Genomic DNA, 23,310 nt, shown 5'->3' on the forward strand with positions numbered 1-23,310 from the left:
GAACATATGAAGGCCAAACTACCTGAAGTGAATGGAAATGCACAGGAAACCAAAAGTAGTGGAAAGGAAACTGGGACTCAAATCAAAGGAGTGGACCAGAAAGAGGAAAAAAATGACCAAACAGAAAAGAATGAAGAAACAAGAATTCAAAACAATGAGGAGAAGCTTAGGAACCTTCAGGACATCTTGAAACGTTCCAACATCCGAATTATAGGGGTACCAGAAGGGGAAGAGGAACAGCCATGAGTGGAAAACTTATTTGAACAAATAATAAAGGAGAATTTCCCCAATCTGGCAAAGGAAATAGACTTCCAGGAAATCCAGGAAGCTCAGAGAGTCCCAAAGAAGTTGGACCCAAGAAGGAACACACCAAGGCACATCATCATTACATTAGCCAAGATGAAAATGAAGAAGAGAATCCTGGAAGCAGCAAGAGATAAGGGGACAGTCACCTACAAAGGAGTTCCCATCAGACTGTCAGCTGGTTTCTCAAAAGAGACCTTACAGGCAACAAGGGGCTGCAAAGAAGTATTCCAAGTCATGAAGTCCAAAGACCTACATCCAAGATTGCTCTATCCAGCAAAGCTTTCATTTAGAATGGAAGGGCAGATAAAGTGCTTCTCAGATAAGATCAAGTTCAAAGAGTTCATCATCACCAAGCTGCAGATAAAGTGCTTCTCAGATAAGATCAAGTTCAAAGAGTTCATCATCACGAAGCCCTTATTATATGAAATGATAAAGGGACTTACCTTAGAAAAAGAAGATAAAAAAGATGAACAATGAAAGGACAGCAAACTCAGAGTTATTAACAACCACACCTAAAACAAAAGCAAACTAAGAGGACAGCTAGATCAGGAGCAGAACCATAGAAATAAAGATCACATGGAGGGTCAGCAACAGGGGAGTGGGAGAAGGAGAAGGCGGGGGAGGTACAGAAAATAAGTAGCATAGAAAATGGTAGGTAGAAAATCGATAGGGGGAGGGCAAGAATAGTATGGGAAATATAGAATCTAAAGAACTTGAGACAAGTGGTCATAAACTAAAGGGGGGGAATGGTGGGGGAGGGGGTGTGCAGGGTGGAGAGGAAGGAAGGGGGGAAATAGAACTGTAATGGAATAATCAATAAAATGTATTTTTTTAAAAAAAGAAATGTTAAAGGTAATTCTTTAAGTGGAAAGGGCCAAAACTAGAAATAAGATGAAAAAATATGTCACTGGTAAAGGCAAACATACAGTAAAGATAACAGACCAACCACTTTTAATGTAGTATGAAAACAATTAAAATGGCAATAAGCACATACCTATCAATAATTACTTCAACTGAAGTTGACTAAGTGCTCCATTGCAAAAGCAGGATAACTAAAGTGTTAAAAAAAAATGACCCCTACATATACTGCCTACATGAGACTCCAGATTCAAAGACCCACAGAGGCTGCAAATAAATAAATGGAAAAAATATTTCATGCAAATGGAAATTAAAAAAAAGAGAAGCTGGGATAGCAATACTTGTATCAGACAAAAAAACACTTTAAAACAAAGGCTATATAATGAGAGACAAAGAAGGACCCAGCAAGTGTTTTCTTCAGATAAGCCCCCAGAAGTCGAACGATTCAAAAAGATATATGCACCTCGATGTTAACTGCTGCATCATCCACAATAGCCAAGTTATTGAAGCAACCCAGGGGTTCATCACTAGATGAATGGATAAAGAAGTGGATGAGTAGAGGATTCCACTTCCCCCCACACATGGGAGAAAAACCTGGCCGATCTGAGGAGGAACTCAGCAAATAGCCAACAGTGCCCCAGCATATAGGAAAATAGAAGTCTAGAAATTTTAGTGGACACTGAAAGACCAGACGTGCTACACATCAGAGGCCTGGGCCGGGTATGCTGCAGACTCTTTGGGAGCCGAGGGCCAGCAGCAGGGTCCTTGGGAGAGCTGGGTCATCAGCTCCCTCCCTACCCAGCCAGGTGCTGTTTGAAAAACACTGGGAGAGACCTATTTGCTTGAAGTATCAGAGAGAGAGGAATGGGCACTAGGAGGCAAACATGGGGGCCTTGATTACCCATGGAGTCTGTGGTTGCAGGCTTGGGAGAATTGAAAGTCTTGGTGTTGGGCTCTGACCCCAACTGTAACCAATCTGGCTGGAGAATTGGCTGAGCTGTGCGGCAGGACTGAGTGGGAGAAATTTCTTTAAAAGTAAACTGCCTACTACCCACCTAGCCTGGCACAGTTCCTGAGGTTATAGGCGGAAGGTCTTACATTCCCCCAAAGAACTGGGACAAGTTCCCGCCCAAGCCTGCGGGACCAGAAAAGCTTGGCCAGGCCCACGCACCCACACCCGAGCCAACGGAGGTAACTCCCAGGAAAAGAGTGCTCTGAAGAGGACGTGGGGCGCTGCGGAGATTCGCCAGTCTGGATTTGGGGAGACTGCTCGTGACACTAACTGAGTAGACCGAGAAGGGAGAAAGGCCACACCAACTGCCCCTCAGCTGCTGCAACCAGTGAGACCAGAAAACTCAGTATGGCCAGCTGAAAAACCAACAAGAAGTTTGGTTTTTTTTTTTAAGTAATCTTTAATTTTTTTAACTTTATTGTTGTTTTATCTTTTAATACCTTTTTCCTCTTTCCTTCTTTCTTCTTTTATTCCTTCTTCCTTTCTTTCCAAACTTATCACTTTTTCCTCCCTTCTGCTGCCTTCCCCCGCCCCACAAGTGAGACAAAACAACTTGAAACTGCAAGAAGAACAGAGTTGGACCCAAAGAGGGAGAATCCCAACAGTACAGACAGAGAGACAAATTTCACTTTGTTATAGCAAAGAAACTACAAGTTACTGCATATTAGTCCTATTTTTTTCATTATTCTTACATCTTTTATTTTCATAGTATCTTTCCATTCCTCCTCTTTCTGTATAATCTTCTTTGCCATGGCCGGTTATATTGTATCATTTGACAGGTTTCCCCTGTACTCTCATTCATAGTGTACTGCTAATTTACTGTCCTTTGCTTCACCTGTCCTCCATTAGCACACTATTGAAGGTCCAATACAGCCTATTATTGATATCTCATAGATTCTCTCATATGATTGTTGCTCTAGTATTATTGTAAATAATAGCTGTTCCATACTGTTGTAAACATTACACAATACTCTTCCTGGATCTTAATCCACTTCACAGTTTCCTGAACAATATCACTGTAGTGGTTAACTCTCTTCTCTCTCACACTACACCTATTTACCATCCTTTATTCTCACCTTACTTGAGAATCTGACCTCCCACAACCTCACTGCTTTCTAGATCCAACTCACAAACCTTCCCTCCCAAACAAGATTCTTATATTCTGTCCAGCATTTCTAAAAAGTGGCTAGTTGGGTGGAAGATCACAGTTAAAACTATACATAGCCAAAGGATCTCCTATCTCTTCTCTACCGACTACTACTGTAAATATCATAGAATACTCTCCTGCTGTCATAAATCATTTTGCCTTCTCTTCTAACTGATCACAAAAACAAAAAGAGTAGTTGGAAGCAGTTAACACCAGGATACCCACTGGAAGAGGAAACCCAACAACAAAGGAACCACCAACAGATAACAGAAGAAGGTGAAGGAGGAAGGGGAAACCACACAAACGTCCATCCAAGACCTATGTGTAAATAAAACTAAATAGTGGAGAAACCTACCCAATGCAAACAACTGAACAGGAGCAAAACACAATCCTCAAAACCTTGCACACACAGAAGAACTAACTTCAACACAACCTGCCCTCACAAGCACAACAAATTAACATGGGTGGTGAACAGAGGGACCTCAGTTCACCAGCTGGTAGGAAGGACCCACAAAAGAAAGACCCCAAAACAATCAAAGCCTAAAGACAAACTCGAAGCCAATGTAAACGACAGCCCGAGACCAGTGAGCTGGGGAGATCAAGGAGACTACACAACTGAATCTCAAAGATATTATACTACAGAAGTTCACACCATAAACCCAAGAAGCCAGAATAAATCAATTTCAGAAACTGAAGCTAACAAGAAGAGTCTCACAAACAGCGAGACAAACATGGGAAGAAAAAAAAACAATCCCAAAACGAAACAAAAGGAGGAAGCCTCAGAAAGACCGCTAGATGAAATACAGGCAAGTCAGCTACCAGATATTGAATTCAAAGCACTTGTTATAAGGAAGTTCAAAGAGCTCACAATGAGCTACCAGAAACTACAGGGGAATTACAATGAATTCACTGCAAACTATATCAACATGAAATAGGAAACAGAAATTATCAGCAAGGGCAAAGAGGAAATGAAAAAGACAATTTCTGAACTGAAGAACACAATGGAAGGAATCAAAAGCAGAATCAATGAAGCAGAAGATCAGATCAGCGAGTTAGAGGACAAAGTAGGAAAAAACTGCCAGGAAGAACAAGAAAAGGAAAAGAGGCTCAGAAAGAATGAAGAGGAATTAAGAGAAATGCAAGACAATATGAAATGTAATAATATCCAAATAATAGGGATACCAGAATGAGGAGAAGAAGAAGAGCAAGGAACAGAAAACCTATTTGAAAAAGTAATGATGGAAAACTTCCCTAATTTGATTAGAGAAAAAGGCAAACAAATCCAGGAAACACAGAGAGTCCCAATCAACAGGAACCCAAAGAGGCCCACTTCAAGACACATCATCATTAAAATGGCAAAATTCCAAGACAAAGAGAGAATCTTAAAGGCAGCAAGGGAGAAAAAGAAAGTAATATGCAAAGGAGCCCCAATAAAGTCAACTATTGACTTCTCAATGTAAAGGCTCCAAGCAAGAAGACAATGGCAAGAAATATTTCAAGTAATGAGAACCAGAGGCCTGCAACCAAGGCTACTTTATTCAGCAAGGCGCTTAATCAAGATACAAGGCCAAATAAATAGCTTCCAAGGCAAAAGAAATCTAAAAGAATACACCTCCACCAAACCACCTCTATAAGAAATACTAAAAGGACTGCTTTAAGGAAAGAAAGAAAAAAGAGAGAGACAAAGAGAACCACAGGTAGAAAAATGGTAATGAATAAGTACCCATCGATCATAACCTTAAATGTAAATGGGTTAAATGCTCCAATCAAAAGACATAGAATAGCTGAATTGATAAGAAAGCATGACCCTCATATATGCTGCCTACAAGAGACCCACCTCAAGACAAAAGACCTACAGAGACTAAAAGTGAAAGGCTGGAAACAAATTTTCCAAGCAAACAAACAAGAAAAAAAAGCCAGGGCAGCAATCCTCATATGTGACAAAACAGACTTCAGAAAAAGGGCCATAAAGAGAAACCCAGGAGGTCACTTCATAATACTCAAGGGAAGAATCCACCAAAAAGACATAAACATTGTAAATATATAAGCACCCAACACAGGAACACCCAAACACACAAAGAAAATCTTAGAGGACTTCAAGAAAGATATTGACAGCAACACAATTATAGTAGGGGATTTTAACACCCCACTGTCAAGAATGGACAGATCTTCCAGCCAAAATACCAACAAAGATACTGTGGCATTGAACAACGTCCTAGATGAAATGGACTTAACTGATATATAGAGACCCCTTCATCCCAAAAAAGCTAAATACACATTCTTTTCAAATGCACATGAAACATTTTCAAAGATAGACCACATGATAGGACACAAAACAAGCCTCAACAAATTCAAGAAAATTCAAATCATACCAAGCACTTTCTCTGACCACAAGGGACTGAATCTGGAAACCAATCCCCCCCCCAAAAAAACCCCAAACACTCAAAATCATGGACATTGAATATCATGCTCTTAAACAACAAATGGGTCAAGAATCAAATTAGGGAAGAAATCAAAAAGTTTCTGGAAACAAATGAAAATGAAGTCATGAAAACCCAAAATTTATGGGACATAGCGAAGGCAGTCCTGAGAGGGAAGTTCATAGCCATACAGGACTACATAAATCAGATATAAACATTTAAAACTAACACCTTAACCTTATGCCTACAAAAACTGGAAGAACAACAGACAGCCCAGAGCAAGTAGAAGAAAGGAAATAACCAAGATCAGAGCAGAATTAAATGACAGAGACAAAAAGCACAATTGTAAGGATCAATGAATCCAGGAGCTGTTTTTTTGAAAAGATAAACAAAATAGACAAGCCTTTAAGCAGGCTCATCAAGAAGAGAGAGGACCCAAGTAAACACAATCAGAAATGAAAGAGGAGAGATTACAACTGACACCACATAAATAGAAGAAATTGTAAGAAATTACTATGAAGAAATGTATAACAAGAAATTTGAAAACCTAGGAAAAATGGACACATTTCTAGAAAAATATAATCTTCCAAAACTCACTGAAGAAGCAGAAAGCCTGAACAGACCAGTAACAGCAGATGAAATTGAAGCAGTAATAAAAAAATTCCCATCACACAAAAGCCCTGCACCAGATGGTTTCAAAGAATTCTACAAAGCATTTAAGGAAGAGCTAACCCCTATTCCCCACAGACTATTCCAAAAAATCCAGAAGGATGGAAAATTCCCAAATTCTTTTTATGAAGCCAGCATCATCCTAATTCCAAAACAGAGATGACTTCCGCCAAGATGGAGGCATAGCTGGAGAGGCCATGCTTCCTCACACAACCAAGTTTAGAGACAACTACATCATAGCAACAGAAAACACAGCCAGAACACAGAAAATTGAACATTTCGGAAGTATGATAACAACAAATTCTCCAGCCTGACCGGTAAGAGAGGTGAAACCAGCAGCTGGCAGAGCAGGGTTGCACAGGAAAACTCGGTAGGACGGACTCAGGCACGCGGAACCCAGGCCCAGGGTTGGACCTAGTGAGCAACCCAGCAAGCGACCGTGGGGAAACAGCGAGGGAGCACGGCTGCGGGTTGACTGTGGTCACGCATTTGTGTGTGGATAGACAAGCGAGGGAGTGGCCGACTGGACGAGAGCCAGCAGCCTCAGCGGCAAGCAGAGGCGGAGGGCGCCGCCATCTCCCTGCTCTGACCCCGTCTCCACATACAGCGTCATAATCCAGCGACCTAAGTGGCCCTGCCTGGGTGAACCACCTAAGGTTCTGAACCTCACCCAGCTGGGAGAAACGACAGAGGGGGCCCCCATTTCCCCGCTCTGACCATGCCCCCACATACAGAGTCACAACCCAGCGACCTGGGAGTCCAAGGCTCCGCTCCTCAGACTTAACAGGCGCAAACAGACCAAAAATGGCTCAAGAAGATCTCAAAGCCCCAGAGCCTATAAATCTCAGTGATGAAGAAATAGCAAAACTCTCAGATGCACAGTTTAAAACACTGGTGATCAGAATCTTCACAGAACTGGTTGATTATAGCAACAAATTAGACAAACACATGAAGGCGAAACTAATTGGAATGAAGGGAACTGCACAGGAAACCAATAGCAATGAAAAGGAAACTGGGACTCAAATAAATGGAGTGGACAAGAAGAAAGCAAATAATGGCCAAACAGAAAAGAGTCAAGAAGCAAGAATTCAAAGAAATGAGGAGAGTCTTAGGAACCTCCAGGACATCTTTAAACGCTCCAACATCCGAATTATAGGGGTACCAGAAGGGGGAAAGGCACAGCCACCAGTGGAAAACTTATTTGAACAAATAATAAAGGAGAATTTCCCCAATCTGGCAAAGGAAATAGACTTCCAGGAAATCCAGGAACCTCAGAGAGTCCCAAAGAAGTTGGACCCATGAAGGAACACACCAAGGCACATCATCATTACATTAACCAAGATTCAAATGAAGGAGAGAATCCTAGAAGCAGCAAGAGATAAGGGGACTGTCACCTACAAAGGAGTTCCCATTAGACTGTCAGCTGATATATCAAAAGAGACCTTACAGGCAAGAAGGGGCTGGAAAGAGGTATTCCAAGTCATGAAATCCAAAGACCTACAACCAAGATTGCTCTATCCAGCAAATCTTTCATTTAGAATGGAAGGACAGATAAAGTGCTTCTCAGATAAGATCAAATTCAAGGAGTTCATCATCACCAAGCCCTTATTATATGAAATGTTAAAGGGACTTATCTAAGAAAAAGAAGTTAAAGAAACATGAACAGTGAAAGGACAGCACACTCACAGTTATTAACAACCACACCTAAAACGAAAGCAAACTAAAAGGACAGCTAGATCAGGAGTGGAAACATAGAAATGAAGATCTCAAGGAGGGTTAGCAACAGGGGAGTGGGAGGAGGAGAAGGGGGGAGAAGATACAGAAAATAAGTAGCATAGACGATAGATAGAAAATAGATGGGGGGCAAGAATTGTATGGGAAATATAGAATCTAAAGAACTGGAGACACATGGTCATAAACTAAAGGTGGGGTAATGGTGGGGACGAGGGGGTTGGGTGGAGGGGAATGAAGGGGGGAATAGAACAACTGTAACAGCATAATCAATAAAAAAATAAATTAAAAAAAAAAAAACAGAGAGAGACACAACAAAGAAAGAAAACTTCAGGCCAATATCACTGATGTACATAGACACTTAAATCCTCAACAAAATATTGGCAAATTGCATCCAACAATACATTAAAAAAATCATACACCATGACCAGGGATGCAAGGATGGTTCAACATTCACAAATCAGTAAATGTAATATGCCACATAAACAAAAGCAAAGACAAAAATCACATGATCATATCAATAGATGCGGAAATAGCTTTTGATAAAGTACAACACCCATTTATGTTAAAACACTCAGCAAAGTGGGAATAGAGGAAGCATTCCTCAATATAATTAAGGCCATATATGAGAGACCTACAGCCAACGTCATACTCAATGGGCAAAAACTGAAATCTTTTCCACTAAGATCAGGAACAAGACAAGGGTGTCCACTCTCACCACTCCTATTCAATACAGTATTGGAAGTTTTAGCCACAGCGATCAGACAAGAAAAGGAAATAAAATGCATCCAAATCAGAAAGAAGGAAACAAAACCGTCACTGTTTGCGGATAACATGATAGTGTACATAGAAAATCCTATAGACTCTAACCAAAAACTGCTCGACCTAATAAATGAATTTGGCAAAACAGCGGGATACAAAGTCAACATCCAGAAATCAAAGGCATTTTTGTATACCAACAGTGAAACAGCAGAAGCAGAAATCAAGAAAAAAACCCCATTCAATATAGCAAAAAGAAAAACTAAATACCTAGAAAGAAATCTAACCAAGGAGGTAAAAGACCTGTATGCAGAAAACTACACAACACTGAAAAAAAAAAATCACGGAAGACACAAACAAATGGAAACAAACATATACTGTGTTCATGGATTGGAAGAATTAACATCATCAAAATGTCCATACTACCCAAAGCAATTTACAGATTCAATACAATACCTATTAAAATACCAATGATATATTTCACAGACATAAAACAAACACTTCAAAAATTTATGTGGAACTATAAGCGACCCTGAATAGCAGCTGCAATTTTGAGAAAGAAGAGCAAAGTAGGAGGGATCACAATACCTGATATCAAACTGTATTACAAGGCCACTGTAATCAAAACAGCCTGGTACTGGCATAAAAACAGGCACATAGACCAATGGAACAGAACAGAGAGCCCAGAAATAAACCCAAGTCTCTATAGTCAATTAATATTCGACAAAGGGAGAAGCAACATAAAATGGACTAAAAATAGCCTCTTCAACAAATGGTGTTGGGAGAACTGGACAACTACATGCAAAAAAATGAAACTCAAGCACCAACTTACAACATACACCAAAATAAATTCAAGGTTGATAAAAGACTTAAATATAAGCCGTGACACCATTAAAATCCTAGTGGAGAACATTGGCAGGAAAATCTCAGATATCTCACGCTGCAACATTTTTACTGATATGTCCCCTAGAGCAAGGGACATAAAGGAAAGAATAAACAAATGGAATCTTGTCAAAATTAAAAGCTTGGCCTTGGCTGGTGTAGCTCAGTGGATTGAGCATGGGCCTGTGAAGCAAAGGGTCACTGGTTCAATTCCACTCAGGGCACATGCCTGGGTTGCAGGCCAATTCCCTAGTAGGGGAAACATGAGAGGCAACCACACACTGATTTTTCTCTCCCACTCTTTCTCCTTCCCTTCCCCTCTCTCTAAAAATAAGTAAGTATTTTTTTTAATTTAAAAGCTTGTGCATGGTTAAAAAAAAACAGTATTAAAATAAAAAGAGAACCAACTATATGGGAAAACATATTTGCCAATGATATCTCAGAGAAGGGTTTAATCTCCAAAATACACAAAGAACTTAAACGACTCCACTCTAAGAAAACAAGCAACCCAATTAAAAAATGGGCAAAGGACTTGAACAGACATTTCTCCAAGGAGGACATACGGAAGATCCAAAGACACATGAGAAGATGCTCAATATCGCTAGCTATCGGAGAGATGCAACTTAAAACCACAAATTAAAACTGGTCACAATGGCCATCATAAACAAAGCAACAAACAACAAATGTTGGAGAGCTGTGGAGAAAGGGGGACCCTAATCCATTGTTGGTGGGATTGCAGACTGGTACAACCACTATGGAAAACAGTATGGAATTTTCTCAGAAAAGTAAAAATGAATCTGCCTTTTGACCCAGCAATTCCACTGTTAGAATTATACCCTAAGAACCCTGAAACACCAATCCAAAGCAACTTATGCACTCTAATGTTTATAGCAGCACAATTTACAATAGCCAAGAGTTGGAAGCAACCTAGGTGCCCAGCAGTAAATGAATGGATCCAAAAACATATACACAATGGAATTCTATCCAGCAGAGAAAAGGAAGGAGCTCCTACTACCCTTTGCAACAGCATGGATGGAACTGGAAAGCATTATGCTAATTGAAATAAGCCAGGTGTTGAAAGACAAATACCATATGATCTCACCTTTAACAGGAAACTAAACAACTAAACAAACAAGCAAGCAAAATATAACCAAAGACACTGAAATAAAGAACAGGCAGACAGTGACCGGAGGGGAGAGGGGAGGGAATTTCTGGGGAAAAGGGGAAGGATTTACAGGAATTAGTGTAAAGAACACATGGACAACAACTAAGGGGGGTGGAAATGGGAGGGAGGTGGGGAGCACTGGGGGTAAGGGGTGGGATGGGAGTAAAAGACAGAAAATTGTCTTTCACTTAGGGGTGGAATCGAAAAAAGTAAAATGAACAAACAAAACAAACTCACCCAGAGATACAGAAAAACTGCTAATTTACAGAGAGTTGGGCAATAGGGGTATGGGCAAAAAGGCTAAGGGGATTAGGAGGTGCAAACTTATAAATAAGTCATGAGGATGTAAAGTACAACATAGGGAATATTAATATCAGTATCACAATAACTTTGTATGGTGACAAATGGATAGTGGACTTTTTGTGGTGATCACTTTGTAAGGTATGTAAATGTGAAATCTCACTATGTTCTAAACCTGAAACAAACACAATATTGTATGTCAACTGTACTTTAATTCAGAAAAGCTTTATATTTCAGAATAAAAATCAGACATGGAAAAAAACGACTGAGCAAGTAGAGCAAGAAATCTACATAAAATTTTGCGTAAAGCTTGACCATTCCTCCATGGAAACTATTCAGATGATTCAGAAGGCTTTCGGGGATGATGCAATGAGTGCAGCACAAATAAAAGTGTGGCACAAATGCTTCAAAGATGGTTGAGAATCTGTTGAAAGTGATCCATGTTCTAGAAGGCCTGCAACAAACAGAACATCTGAGAACACTGAATGTGTGCAGGCCACAATCAATGAACATCGACAACTGATAGTTGGAGAACCAGAAGCTGATCTGTGGATTCCAAAAACGACTGTGTCTGAGATTTTGACACAGGATCTTGGCCTGAAACATGTCATGGCAAAATCTGTTCCATGGTTTCTGCTACCAGAGTAGAAGGATCATCGTGGTGCAGTTGCTAATGACTTGATTCAAACTGCTACCAATGAACCAGATTTGGCACCCTGTGACTTCTGGCTTTTCCCAAAACTAAAATCACCTTGAATGGGAAAATATTTTAGAGTCTCAATGAGATACAGAAAAATATGATGGAACAGGTGATAGCAATTTCAACAAAGAATTTTGCAGAGTGTTTTGAACCGTAGAAGATATGCTGGGAGAACTGTGGGAGGTCCCAGAGTGCCTACTTTGAAAGGGACTGAGGCATCACTGTCCTATGTCCAATGTTTCTTATATCTTCTTCAATAAATGTCTCTATTTTTCATATTACATGGCTGGATACCTTCTAAAAAGACCTCATATTAAGATGAAAAATGTTTATCTCATGTATGCTAGGTCATTCTGCAAAACTTTAGGTCCTTGATCTGTGAAATGAAGTTGTACTTTACTCCAGGTGCCAAGGATGTAATGGGAATTAATGAAAAGGAAGCATTTCAACAAGAGCCCAAAGGAGGAGCTTCATAAACAAAAGAGCCAATTTACAACATGAGACAGGGGATCACATTCAAACCCTGAGTCTTTAGGTTCAAAACAAGAGTTCTGACAACCTAAGAATGTTCTCTACACACTCAGAGTTTGCTTGACTATGCAAACCCATATATATTTACCAAATCAGTCCAAACTTAGAAACAAGCTGAGGACATTCTGTTGATGAGACTTACATCCAAATGGTAAATACTAAGATCTATAAGCATACATGTAAATGAAAGATAGAATACTATTTCTTTTCTGTATCTATGGAGGCTGTTTTACTTAGAATCATCTATCAAGGTATAAGCACTGGTTGCCAATATAAAATGCCAACTGTAATAAAAGAGGCACAAGATTCTGTACTTGCAGATTTACCTTTAAAAAAATCACTTTAAAGTTTTTAAATCCTTTATCCTGTCTCTTCTATTCAGAAAAGTAGTAACATTCACCAGGAAAAAGTGAAAATGTTTGGTCCACAAATTCTGAGGAGCCATGTCTTAAAAGATCATATATATCTCTATGAACTCTAGTGATTACAACATGTGCTTGCGCATGTATGGGCACAGTACGTATCTTTGTCTCTGACTCACTCTAGGCTCCATAAATAAAAGGGATGCTCAGTCCTCTACTAAATACATTGCCTGCAAACTCAATGAGAAGTAGTGAAGGACCAGGGGTGAAAAAGTAAAAATGAGGCAACTGATTTCTCAGTGCCGATTAGAGGGCCTTTCCCTCACCAATCCCACAGTGAGGGGAGAATAAAAGAAATGCATGAACAGCTTAGCCCTACATAGATGCCTACTAGAGACATGTAGCATGTTCATGTTATTTAATTATATATAAGAACAGTTACATAATTCACACTTGGAATACATATTTTCTACATATGCCTCTAAATTTTAAAAAATGTTCATAGCATCCAGTGTTCCAAAATGCACAATTGTACCATTCTACCAGATTTATCTACTTATATAAGGTCAGCTTGGACAAGTATATCAGTAAATTTTCATTCTGTTGATTTTTAAGGAAACTGTGCTTTTCTGGAAAAACCTTTTAATCCTAGATTTCATTATCGACTTGTTTCTACAGGAAGTTTCACTCTGCTGCTCTGTTACTGCAAAATATGATGCTACAATATGTCTCAACAACATTAATATGGATGCTGTCCCAAAAATACAGGGTGGGGCGAAAGTAGGCTTATAGTTGTAAGTACACAAAACACAGAGGTTATTCTTGTATGATTATTTATTAATGATTGTATTATTTTCCCTGTGAACAACTGTAAACCTACTTTTCTTCCACCTTGTACATACTATAATCTACAAGCTGGTTTTCCATCAGTAAAAACTATGATAAATGAATAATAAATAACAAAGTATCAATATCTGTACCATTTTTAAAAATTAAAATCTGGGAGAAAACATTTCTACCACCCTCTTTTAAAATTTATGTAGTAGGAAAAAAACATATAAGCACACTCTAAATATATATTGACATGAATAGGCTAAAATCCACTAAACAATTAATACAATCCAATAACATTTCTGTACTTGCTTTTCTGATATTTTATTATTTAAAACTGATACATTCCACTTTCATCACAGGCTTCTGGTATTAGTATTGTTGGACCCAGCAACAAGTTACAAATGAACAATTTGCTTATCTCCCCAGTTAAGACTTAGATAAGTACATTTGAGAAAAAGGTCTCTGATATGTTTAATCTTTTTATAATGTCTTCTAATACAAGTCTACACAAGCAGTAGAGGTTTAATAAATTAAAGTTAATTTCAAGATTTTTTAAATTAAACATCTTTATTAGAAAAGTCCTTAGTAACAACATGTAAATTTTTTTAATGATTAGTTTGGAAAAGGAAAGTCAAAATAACCATGATCTGTATTTTTCTTGTTTTTTAAAGATTTTATTTATTTAGTTTTAGACAGTAGGCAAGGGAGGGAGAAAGTGAGGAACAGAGACATCAGTGTGTGGTTGCTTCTCACGCACCTCCTACTGGGGACCTGGTCCAAAACCCAGGCATGCGCCCTGACTAGGAAACCGATGACCTTTGGGTTTGCAGGATGACACCGAACCCACTAAGCCACACTAGTCAGGGCAAGTTTTTGTCTTTTTTTTTAATCCTCACTAAAAGATATGTTTGTATTAATTTGAGAGACAGAGAGAGAGACACACACACACACAGATTCATTTGAGTGAGAAACATTGATCAGTTGCCTCACATATGCGCACAACCTTTTGCTGTATATGATAATGCTCCAACCAATTGACCCGCCTGGCCAGGTTTTTGCCAGAGTTTTCACATGACAGTAATTAACTGAAAAGAAAATCCAGGGAAAAATTCAAAATCACTTTACCAAATATGCACCAAGGTCTGTACCTTTGTTATGAACTCCTCCAGCTGTTCTACAAACTGCTTAGTCTGCTGCTGAATAAACTGCTCACAGGCCAATTTCAGATGACGGTCCACATCTTTTTTGGAGTCAAGAAAATGTTCTCTTATCTCAGGAGTACCCTAAAAAAGACGACAATTTCCTCCCGTTTTTACATGCATAACAATTACCAGACATGTACAGAATATAGTTTACCTCCCACCACCAATGAAAAGGATTTCTTCTCACCTCCAACAAGAACTCTATCAAGGCATTGTTGCTATTCAGCCTAAAAAATCTTGGAACAGTCATAGGGTTCAGGATTTTAAATGCTGCATCTGTGAAACAAAATTACTCATCCAATAAAAATGGACAGTTGCAACAGAAAAGCTGAGTCACTATTTCAGTGTGTTAACATATACTAGTTTTGTATTACCACAAAGCAAGAACAGTTTCATTTCAGCAACTCATCTCCATGATAGTGAGATCTGTGCCAAGAAGGCCACAGCACCCGGTTACTTTCTAAAAGTAAGAACTGCAAAGTGACTACTAAACATAATTATTCACTTATAGAAAAAATGACAAATAATAATTGATACCTTAAAATTTCATGGTTTTACTTTTTCGCTAGTTTTTTTAAATATTCATATACTTACCCAGTTTCTTTTGTTAAGATCCCAGCTGGCACAGAAATTTATTCATTTAAAGCAGAGTGTATAAACTAATGTGTCAGCCAGAAAGAAAACACCAAAAGGACATATTTACCCCTTAACCTCCAGACTAACTAGAATCTATGTAAGTTATTAATTGAGGTCTCATTGATGTTCAAATGCAATAAGATATAACATTAGTCATGAGAAGTTAGAACTTAAAAGTTAAGACAAGTATTATTATGGATAGTCAGAAAAGCCCATTTCTTCACTTTGCTTTGCTTTGCCTTGCCAGACTGGAGAAAACAAAGCATGCAAGGCTTTCAACCCTGGTTTTACCACAAGAGTACTTACTGACCTGACCCTGATCTTACTGAAAAAGAACCTCACTATCAGACTCAGTGTTCTGAGTAAGGCTTTAGTAAATGGCTCTCTGCTTTTGTTCTCTTTTCTACAAAATACCTGAAAGAGTGTCTAGTAAGATTACAGAGGATAATGTTTTAGGGAAAATATACTTTAAACCAGTATTTGCCAAAATTTTAGGTATTTCATTTTCTCACACCTCAGTGGAGCTATACTAGAACCTAACAGCAACAAATTATGAATTTTTGAAAAACGGAAAGAAAGTAGATCAGCCCTGCTTTATCCCATCAATAAAATAAAGGACTATCAGCACCTGGCATGCTTCAAGGGTAAGACCAATAGTCTCATTCCAACTGAAAAGAAAGAAGAAAATCAACTAGAATGGTTAAAAGAGAGAAGCCTCTGATGGGAATGAACTCTAAAAGAAATTATGCATTCTCTCAGGTCAAAAGCCAGGAAATCTGGCTACTGTTAAAATCACTAAGTATATGAATAACACGTAAGTTTACTATCCAAATTCCAACAGAACCAAAAAGCATTCTCTGTGGTGGAAAGAAGAAAGCATTAGGAAAAGAAGAAGAGCAGAGTGTTTTCATATGACTCATGATGAGACCATGTTGGCTCTCAGGTAAGTTACATCAAGTCTACTAATTTATAGGCACAGTCATTAGGGAACAACATACTACCCCTGGAAATCCTCTATTTGGAGTTTCACTGAACCACAGAATACAGAAAATGTAATTTGAGTAACTATGAGTTTTCTCAATTCTCCCAAGATATGAGATAGTTTTTCATTACACAAATGAATGACTTAAGTCCTCAGAATTTAATTCTCTTGAAAATGATTAAATAAAGTTTTAGATAATTTTGTTAAATACTTAAGAAAAATGAGGGGTATTTGTGGTATACTCTTCACTGCTTAAGATTAGTATCTTAGAAAATAACTACTTTGATCTTTTCAAATCATTAGAACAGATAAGTATCTTTCCCAAAATGATCTTACATCTATTACCAACTCAAAGACACTATCTATCTACATGATCACCTAACCACCAACATAATACACTTACATTCACTGACACACCTTAAGTTTACAAAGCACTTTAACATACATTTTCATTCTTAATTGATCTTGGTAACACCCATCCAAGATCACACAAGAGCCAAGAAATGGTAAGCCAGGAATAGACAGACTTTTTCAGACTGTAAAGTACTCTTCCCCTTTCACCCAACTGGCTTTCTAAATTTTCATGAACTGACAAACTGAATGTTTAAAACCATCGCAGCTAGCTAACACTGTAAGTAGTTGGTATGCTGATTTTTCATTTTTTAACTGGTTATGGTAATATGTGGTAGAGTCTAAGAGAGGTGATGCTATATTACAAATTGAAATGCTCCGATAAAGTTCCTTCCATAAAGAAAATACAGCAAGTTAGATGTAATAAGATGCTGACAGCTCAGCTTAGTAGAAACAAGTAACATGCTTAGCAGGCACAGCATGCAAAAAAAAATTGCAGATGAACATAAAATAAACCTGTAACCTGTGCTGACACATTTGGACAGGTCCAACACACCCAACTGTGCCAGCCAGGAAAATAAAGTACCTCTAGTTTTCTTGAGGTCCAGGGAAATTTCCTTAATGGTGAATTCAGTGTGAAATGGAGCAATCTGTTCACGAAGAATCAAAAGATGCTTTATTAAGAAAAGTTGTCCATCAATCTGAGTCTAAATGATAAGAAAGAAAAATGAATATTGTCAAAGATTAAACATATGTATGAACATATAGAACACATACATTATTAATCAACATTAAGTTTATGATGCCTGAACCTTTTTTTACTCTTAACATAACTTTATGGCACCAACACTCCCCTTTGGTGTGAATTCTTCCCATATTATCCAGATGAGAATTATCTGAAAAAAATCTTGCTTCAAACTCTTACTAACACTGTCACCTTAGTAAATCTAAGAAAATGAATCAGACAAAAGGTTGCAAAGCAACACAGAAAGAGAAAGCAAATCAACTTTAACTTGGTGCAAAAGCAGAAGACAGCATGCGGCCTAACATCGGCACAGAGAAGGAAGTAAAAGATGTTCAAAGTGTGAGCATGATTCTGACTTCTCGTGCCTTCGTAGTTTCTCTTGAGTAACACAGTTTTAGCTATTTGGTCAAAGTGGTTTCAAAATCCAGAATATCTGATATATTCATATTTACATAAAAGTACAAAAGGAATCTCCAAGTGTACAATTATTTAGGCTTACTATTTTGGATCATCCTGCCACCAACAGAGCACTAGCCACCTATACCTCTGAGAGTCTCTGTATTTCTTTGTGCCCTCTCATGACCCATCCATAAAAGTCTTGTGATTTAAGCTTAGTTCTCATAGTTCTGACCCAAACAGTGAATAATCATAACTCCCATTTTGGAAGAGTCTATATATTAACAAAAACAAAGCTGTTTATTTGCTCCTTCTACCTTGAACATATTTCAAATGAATTATACTACATTAGGAAAAGAATAAAAAGGCTATGAAACAAAGTGACTACTCTCTGGCCTCTCCCTATTTTCTAAATAAACACATAATCAATACATAAGAGGCTGATGGAAACTAACTTTGCATTCTGGATCACAGAGCATTAGGTAAGTACGGAATGCTATACATTTTGAATACTTACTCTGCTTTTAACAGAACTAGCAACTCCAATAGGCAAAACAGTATAACGTAGATTCAATTTACTTTACTAAAGCTGTTATGATCCAGCAAATAGTATCATTTCAGTTTAATGATATACTAGGTGCTCAATTTAAGTATGTAAGAACTATTTCTTGCCTTAAAAAAGCCTCTAAAACATTGAGTAATTATTTTCATGGATCACTTTTTTAAATGTAGAGGAAGCATTTGAGATTAGTTTCCAGGCACATGTTATCAGTTTGGCTAAAATAAACACATATAAAAATTCTCTACAAGTATGGACATTTTTACATCAACATCTATTTGATGTAGTCCACAGGATTTTCAAAGTCCACCCAGGACTCTCTGTAGACCTATACCCAGTGCTGGGTACATCATGCCCTGCCTAGCTTCCCACTGTGTACTGGCTGAACTTGGGTGAGTTTGTCTCAGAATTCTGGGCCTCCTTGTTTCAAGCAGCGGGCCATGACTTTATTTGAGTTGTTCTTAGAAACAATTTGAGGTGGATAAAGGTTGAGATAATCCAGAGAAAGGAGGGGGAAAATGAGTAACTGCTTTTAATCTCATTCATCTATCTATCTATCTATCTATCTATCTATCTATCTATCTATCTATCTATCTAGGAAGGGAAAGAGAAAGAAAGGGAGAGAAACATCAATGTGTGGTTGCTTCTCATGCACCTCCTACTGGGGACCCAGGCAGCAACCCAGGCATGTGTCCTGACTGGGAATCAAACCTGAGATCCTTTGGTTCACGGGTCAACACTCAATCCACTGAGCCACACCAGGCAGGGGTAATCAGCTTTTTCACTGGATTGCTAACTGAGTATCTGAACAAAATCTTTCCTGGTTAAATGAGTGACTGAACTCCCTTTAGTTCCAAAAGAGAAAGGGCACTTACTTCCTTAACCCAAATAGCCAATGGGGTAACAATGGTTGCTCAGATCCCCAAATTTGGAGTGGTGGAGATGAGTACCAGGAGTCATCCAGTGCAGTAGTGTAGCTTATCCCAGAGATGCCAATGGAAGCCCTGGGGAGAAGGGCAGGACACCCTGCAATGGGTTCAACCTGAGAGAGGAGACTTGAGAAAGGGGCTTATGTCTAAGAAAGAGTCCCTCCCTGTTATGGTGGCATCTGGTAAGCTCTCTCTGGCCCTTGATCAGAATATTCTTAGGTGACTAAGAAATTCTGTGGGTTTGCCTGAGGAAAATTTCCTCTAAGGCAGTAATTTTGAACCTTTTTTATCTCGTGGCACACATAAACTATTTATTACTAAAATTCTGCAGCATAAAATATATATTTTTTGCTGACCAGACAAAAAATAGGTATAATTTTGATTCACTCACACCAGATGGCTAATATTGTACTGGCTGTTCTCATTTTTTTTATTTGACAATCTAAGGGAAGACAGGTCAGTACTTCTGACTAAATAGTCAGGTATTGCATGTTTAAAAAATTCTTGTGGCACACTGGTTGAAAATCGCTGCTCTAGAGTATAGAGCAGTCCTACAAGGATATTTACTGCATTTGGCTCATATGGAAATGTGTACATAAGGACTGGCTTTTCCTAGAATACACACCTCAAGATTAATAAGGGAAATCATGTCTTTGAGACCATCAAGGCCCACAATAGTCAGCCTCCGGTTAATGCTAAGATAACCAAGATGAGAATCCTGTGATACTTCTAAATTAATCTTTTGTGCACACAATTAGAAAAAAAAGGGCTATAATATAAGGAAGAAAGAAAAGCACATTTAATTAGTTTCTTGAAGCTTCAAAATGAGGATTTACACACAAGGGGGCACACAAAAAAAAACTGAATTATCTTCTGGAGGGTGGGTCCCTTGTTACTACAAGCTTCCTTCGCTGAGTGTTCTAAGAGCCCATGTGTCTATCTGCAACAGTGGACCACATGGCACCGTTGTGAGGGGATGTGTCCAGCTTCAGTAAATTTTTTTGAAGACTCTTTCAACATGTTTGCCCATTTCATGATGGGTGACTATGTTGAGTGTTCAGTAGTTTTTGACCAAAAATGGCATGACCCTGATGCCCCACCCTCCCTATTCACACAATCCAGCCCTGAGTGACTTTTTTTTTGTTTGTTTCCCTGGATAAAAAAAGTCCTCAAAGCGAAATGTGGGAGGTGAAACAAAAGCAACCAAAGTACTAAAAGGCATCAAAATCAATGAGTTCAAAAACTGTTTTGAGCAGTGGAAAAAAAATGTCTCAACAGGTGTACTTATTCAAATGGCGAGTACTCTGAATGTGACTGAAGTTTAAACATGTAAAAATAAATATACAATTTTTTATAAATAAATTCTGGTTATTTTTGAGGCTCCCCTATAAATGGATCAACCTATGATGTTGTTTAGGTGTCAACCCAATCCTCTGACATATTAAAACTACCTGTCCTTTTTTAAAAAAGGGAAGGTCATTTGGATCTTAAGTTGTTAAGGACAGCTACAAATTGTAAATTTCTCCAAAACAAAATTTGGATCCAACTGTTCTCTATTTGTGTCTGTCTTTGTATGTCTATATAGATATGTTGTAAATGTTAGATAATTTTCTACCTCTGAATGGTACTGTTAAAATAAATTTAAAGACAAGTGCTTGTAAGGATTTTAGAATTCTCAGAAATACAGAAACTAACTCAAATGCCTTTCAAATTCACAGGATCAAAGATTAATCCTTAATAAATAAAACTAATTTGTTGGCTTACTTAAGCAAAACAGACATACCTTTATTTTACCTAAGTTTTACAAAATTAAATCCATATTAATAACTGACATTGATGTCTATGAAATATGTTTCTAGGTTATAAAATATCTTCATAAATCTACCAAGTTAAAGAATTCAAATTGTTTTTTTCATACTTTTCATTAGAAATTGAGGTTTTAAGGGTTAAAATCTCAATATATGTAGGAATAATTTCATGGTATTCCAGAAGGGATCCTGGAACACCTCAAAAGGATTTGTTCTTTATGCTAAAATGCATAAGAAACATTGTAAAATAAATGATGAAAAGTTTCTAGGGTATATTATAAGGGTAAACAATGACTAATGTAAATATTTAGGACTACAGGAAGCCCACAATGGCTGCTTGGTTCTTTTCCTGGCTCCCTGGTGAACTCATTTTTTGGTTTTTACATTCCTTTATGCATCATAGTGCATTTAAACTGAACTTAGATGAAGGAACTTATGAGCTGAACTTACGAACTTATGGACATTATTGAAAGAAGGCATCTTACACTATTGCTGAAGTCTGATAGAATCATTTAAAGAAAATGTCAAGATGGTAACTGCTTCCTTTCACAACAAACTCCCAGGAGACAAAGACTTCAAGTATTTTTATCTGAAAAGATCATCAAATAAAAGACATTCTCCAATCTCACTGGAGGAAAACTGATCAGGCACATAAGCACAAATGGACCTCCACCCTTGTCTCTGACACTTGCCACTGTCTACAACAGCCATCAAAGAGTCCTAGAGGATGAGAAGTTATTGACATCAGAGGTAGACATCCCAAGACATTGACAAGGCCTGTGTACCTACTGACAGATATTGAAAACTGAATCCATTTTTTTTGTCATTATTTGTTTATTAATGATATTAGTTGTAATAATAGTTGTCCTTGTTCTTTGGGTTTCTATATATAATCCAACTGTTCATGATTACTGAACATGTATAACTGTTACTACACTTTTCATGTCTTCTACAAATGTTGAATTATCGATAGATGCGAAATAAAGAAAAATAGAGATAACTTGGCAATTAGACAAAACTTGAACATGACAGTTCACAGTATAGAAATGACCCGGAGTGCTTTATTCACAATGAAGGCCAGAAGACCTGACTGCCTTCCATTTATTTCCCTGTCCTTCCTTTTCTGGGGAAAATTCAGCCTCAACTCTGAGTCCCTTGATTACAGTATTGCCTCATCCCCACTAGTCAACAAGACAAGGTCAATACTGAGCATCCCTAGGAATAAGCCTTCCTAGTGCTGTGAGACCACACTATCTGACCAAAATGTTGGTCATCAATGCATCCTCTCAATTAATATATAACCAAAACAAGGAACTGAGGATGAAAAAAGGGGTTCTATGAAAAGTAACCTCAAGGTTGTCTGATCATAAATTTCTAACCAGGTAGGTCAAGATGGGTAGTTATGTCCTAGGAATACAACTTCTTTACAAAAAGGTTTATCTTTGCCTTAAGAAAGCCCTGTCTATGGTTACTGTGAATCTAGGTTAACACACCTTTAATATGCCTCTTTTCAGACCCCTCTATCTAAAATGTAAACACCCTCAAGAGACCAAATAATCTTAACTATCTTATAATCCAACTGACACCTATTTCCCTTAGGTACACTCCTTAATTTCAAATGCATAAAAGAAACCACAACTATTATTCTGCACAGCATTTGAAAAATTACTCCCTGACATGTCATCAGTTTGTCTCAAAAGAAGCTGAAAGGTACACTGGCCAGAAGGGTCAATTAGGTAGAGTGTCATCCCGTATACCAAAAGGTTATTAGTTTGATCCCTGGCCAGGGTACACACCAAGGTTATGGCTTCAACCTCTAATCGGGGTCCATATGAGAGGCAACTATTAGATGTTTCTTTTTCTCCCTTTCTCTCTCTCTCAAATCAATAAACATATCATTGGATGAGGTTTAAAAACAAAGCTAAAAGTCAAAAGTATACAAACTCAGCCATGAAAATAAATGGTCACTTATGGTGACGAAATTGAGAGCTTCCTTATACATACTTAAACCCCTTATAATATGTAA

General features: G+C 38.0%; 1 protein-coding gene across 1 annotated transcript in view; it reads right to left on the bottom strand.

Annotated features, from left to right (window-relative positions):
* COG3 (component of oligomeric golgi complex 3) overlaps nucleotides 1-23,310 on the bottom strand; it is a 93,481-nt gene that overhangs the window by 23,272 nt on the left and 46,899 nt on the right. Inside the window, exons 17-19 of the mRNA XM_037147371.2 lie at nucleotides 17,434-17,554; nucleotides 15,066-15,154; nucleotides 14,825-14,959 (exon numbers count right to left, since the gene is read on the bottom strand). Of these exons, the coding sequence (XP_037003266.2) occupies nucleotides 14,825-14,959; nucleotides 15,066-15,154; nucleotides 17,434-17,554 (345 nt within the window). The remainder of the gene's footprint in view (nucleotides 1-14,824; nucleotides 14,960-15,065; nucleotides 15,155-17,433; nucleotides 17,555-23,310) is intronic.

This window comes from Artibeus jamaicensis, unplaced genomic scaffold (assembly GCF_021234435.1).
Source record: "Artibeus jamaicensis isolate MK-2021 breed Jamaican fruit bat unplaced genomic scaffold, CSHL_Jam_final contig_414, whole genome shotgun sequence".
Classification (NCBI taxonomy): Eukaryota; Metazoa; Chordata; class Mammalia; order Chiroptera; family Phyllostomidae; genus Artibeus; species Artibeus jamaicensis.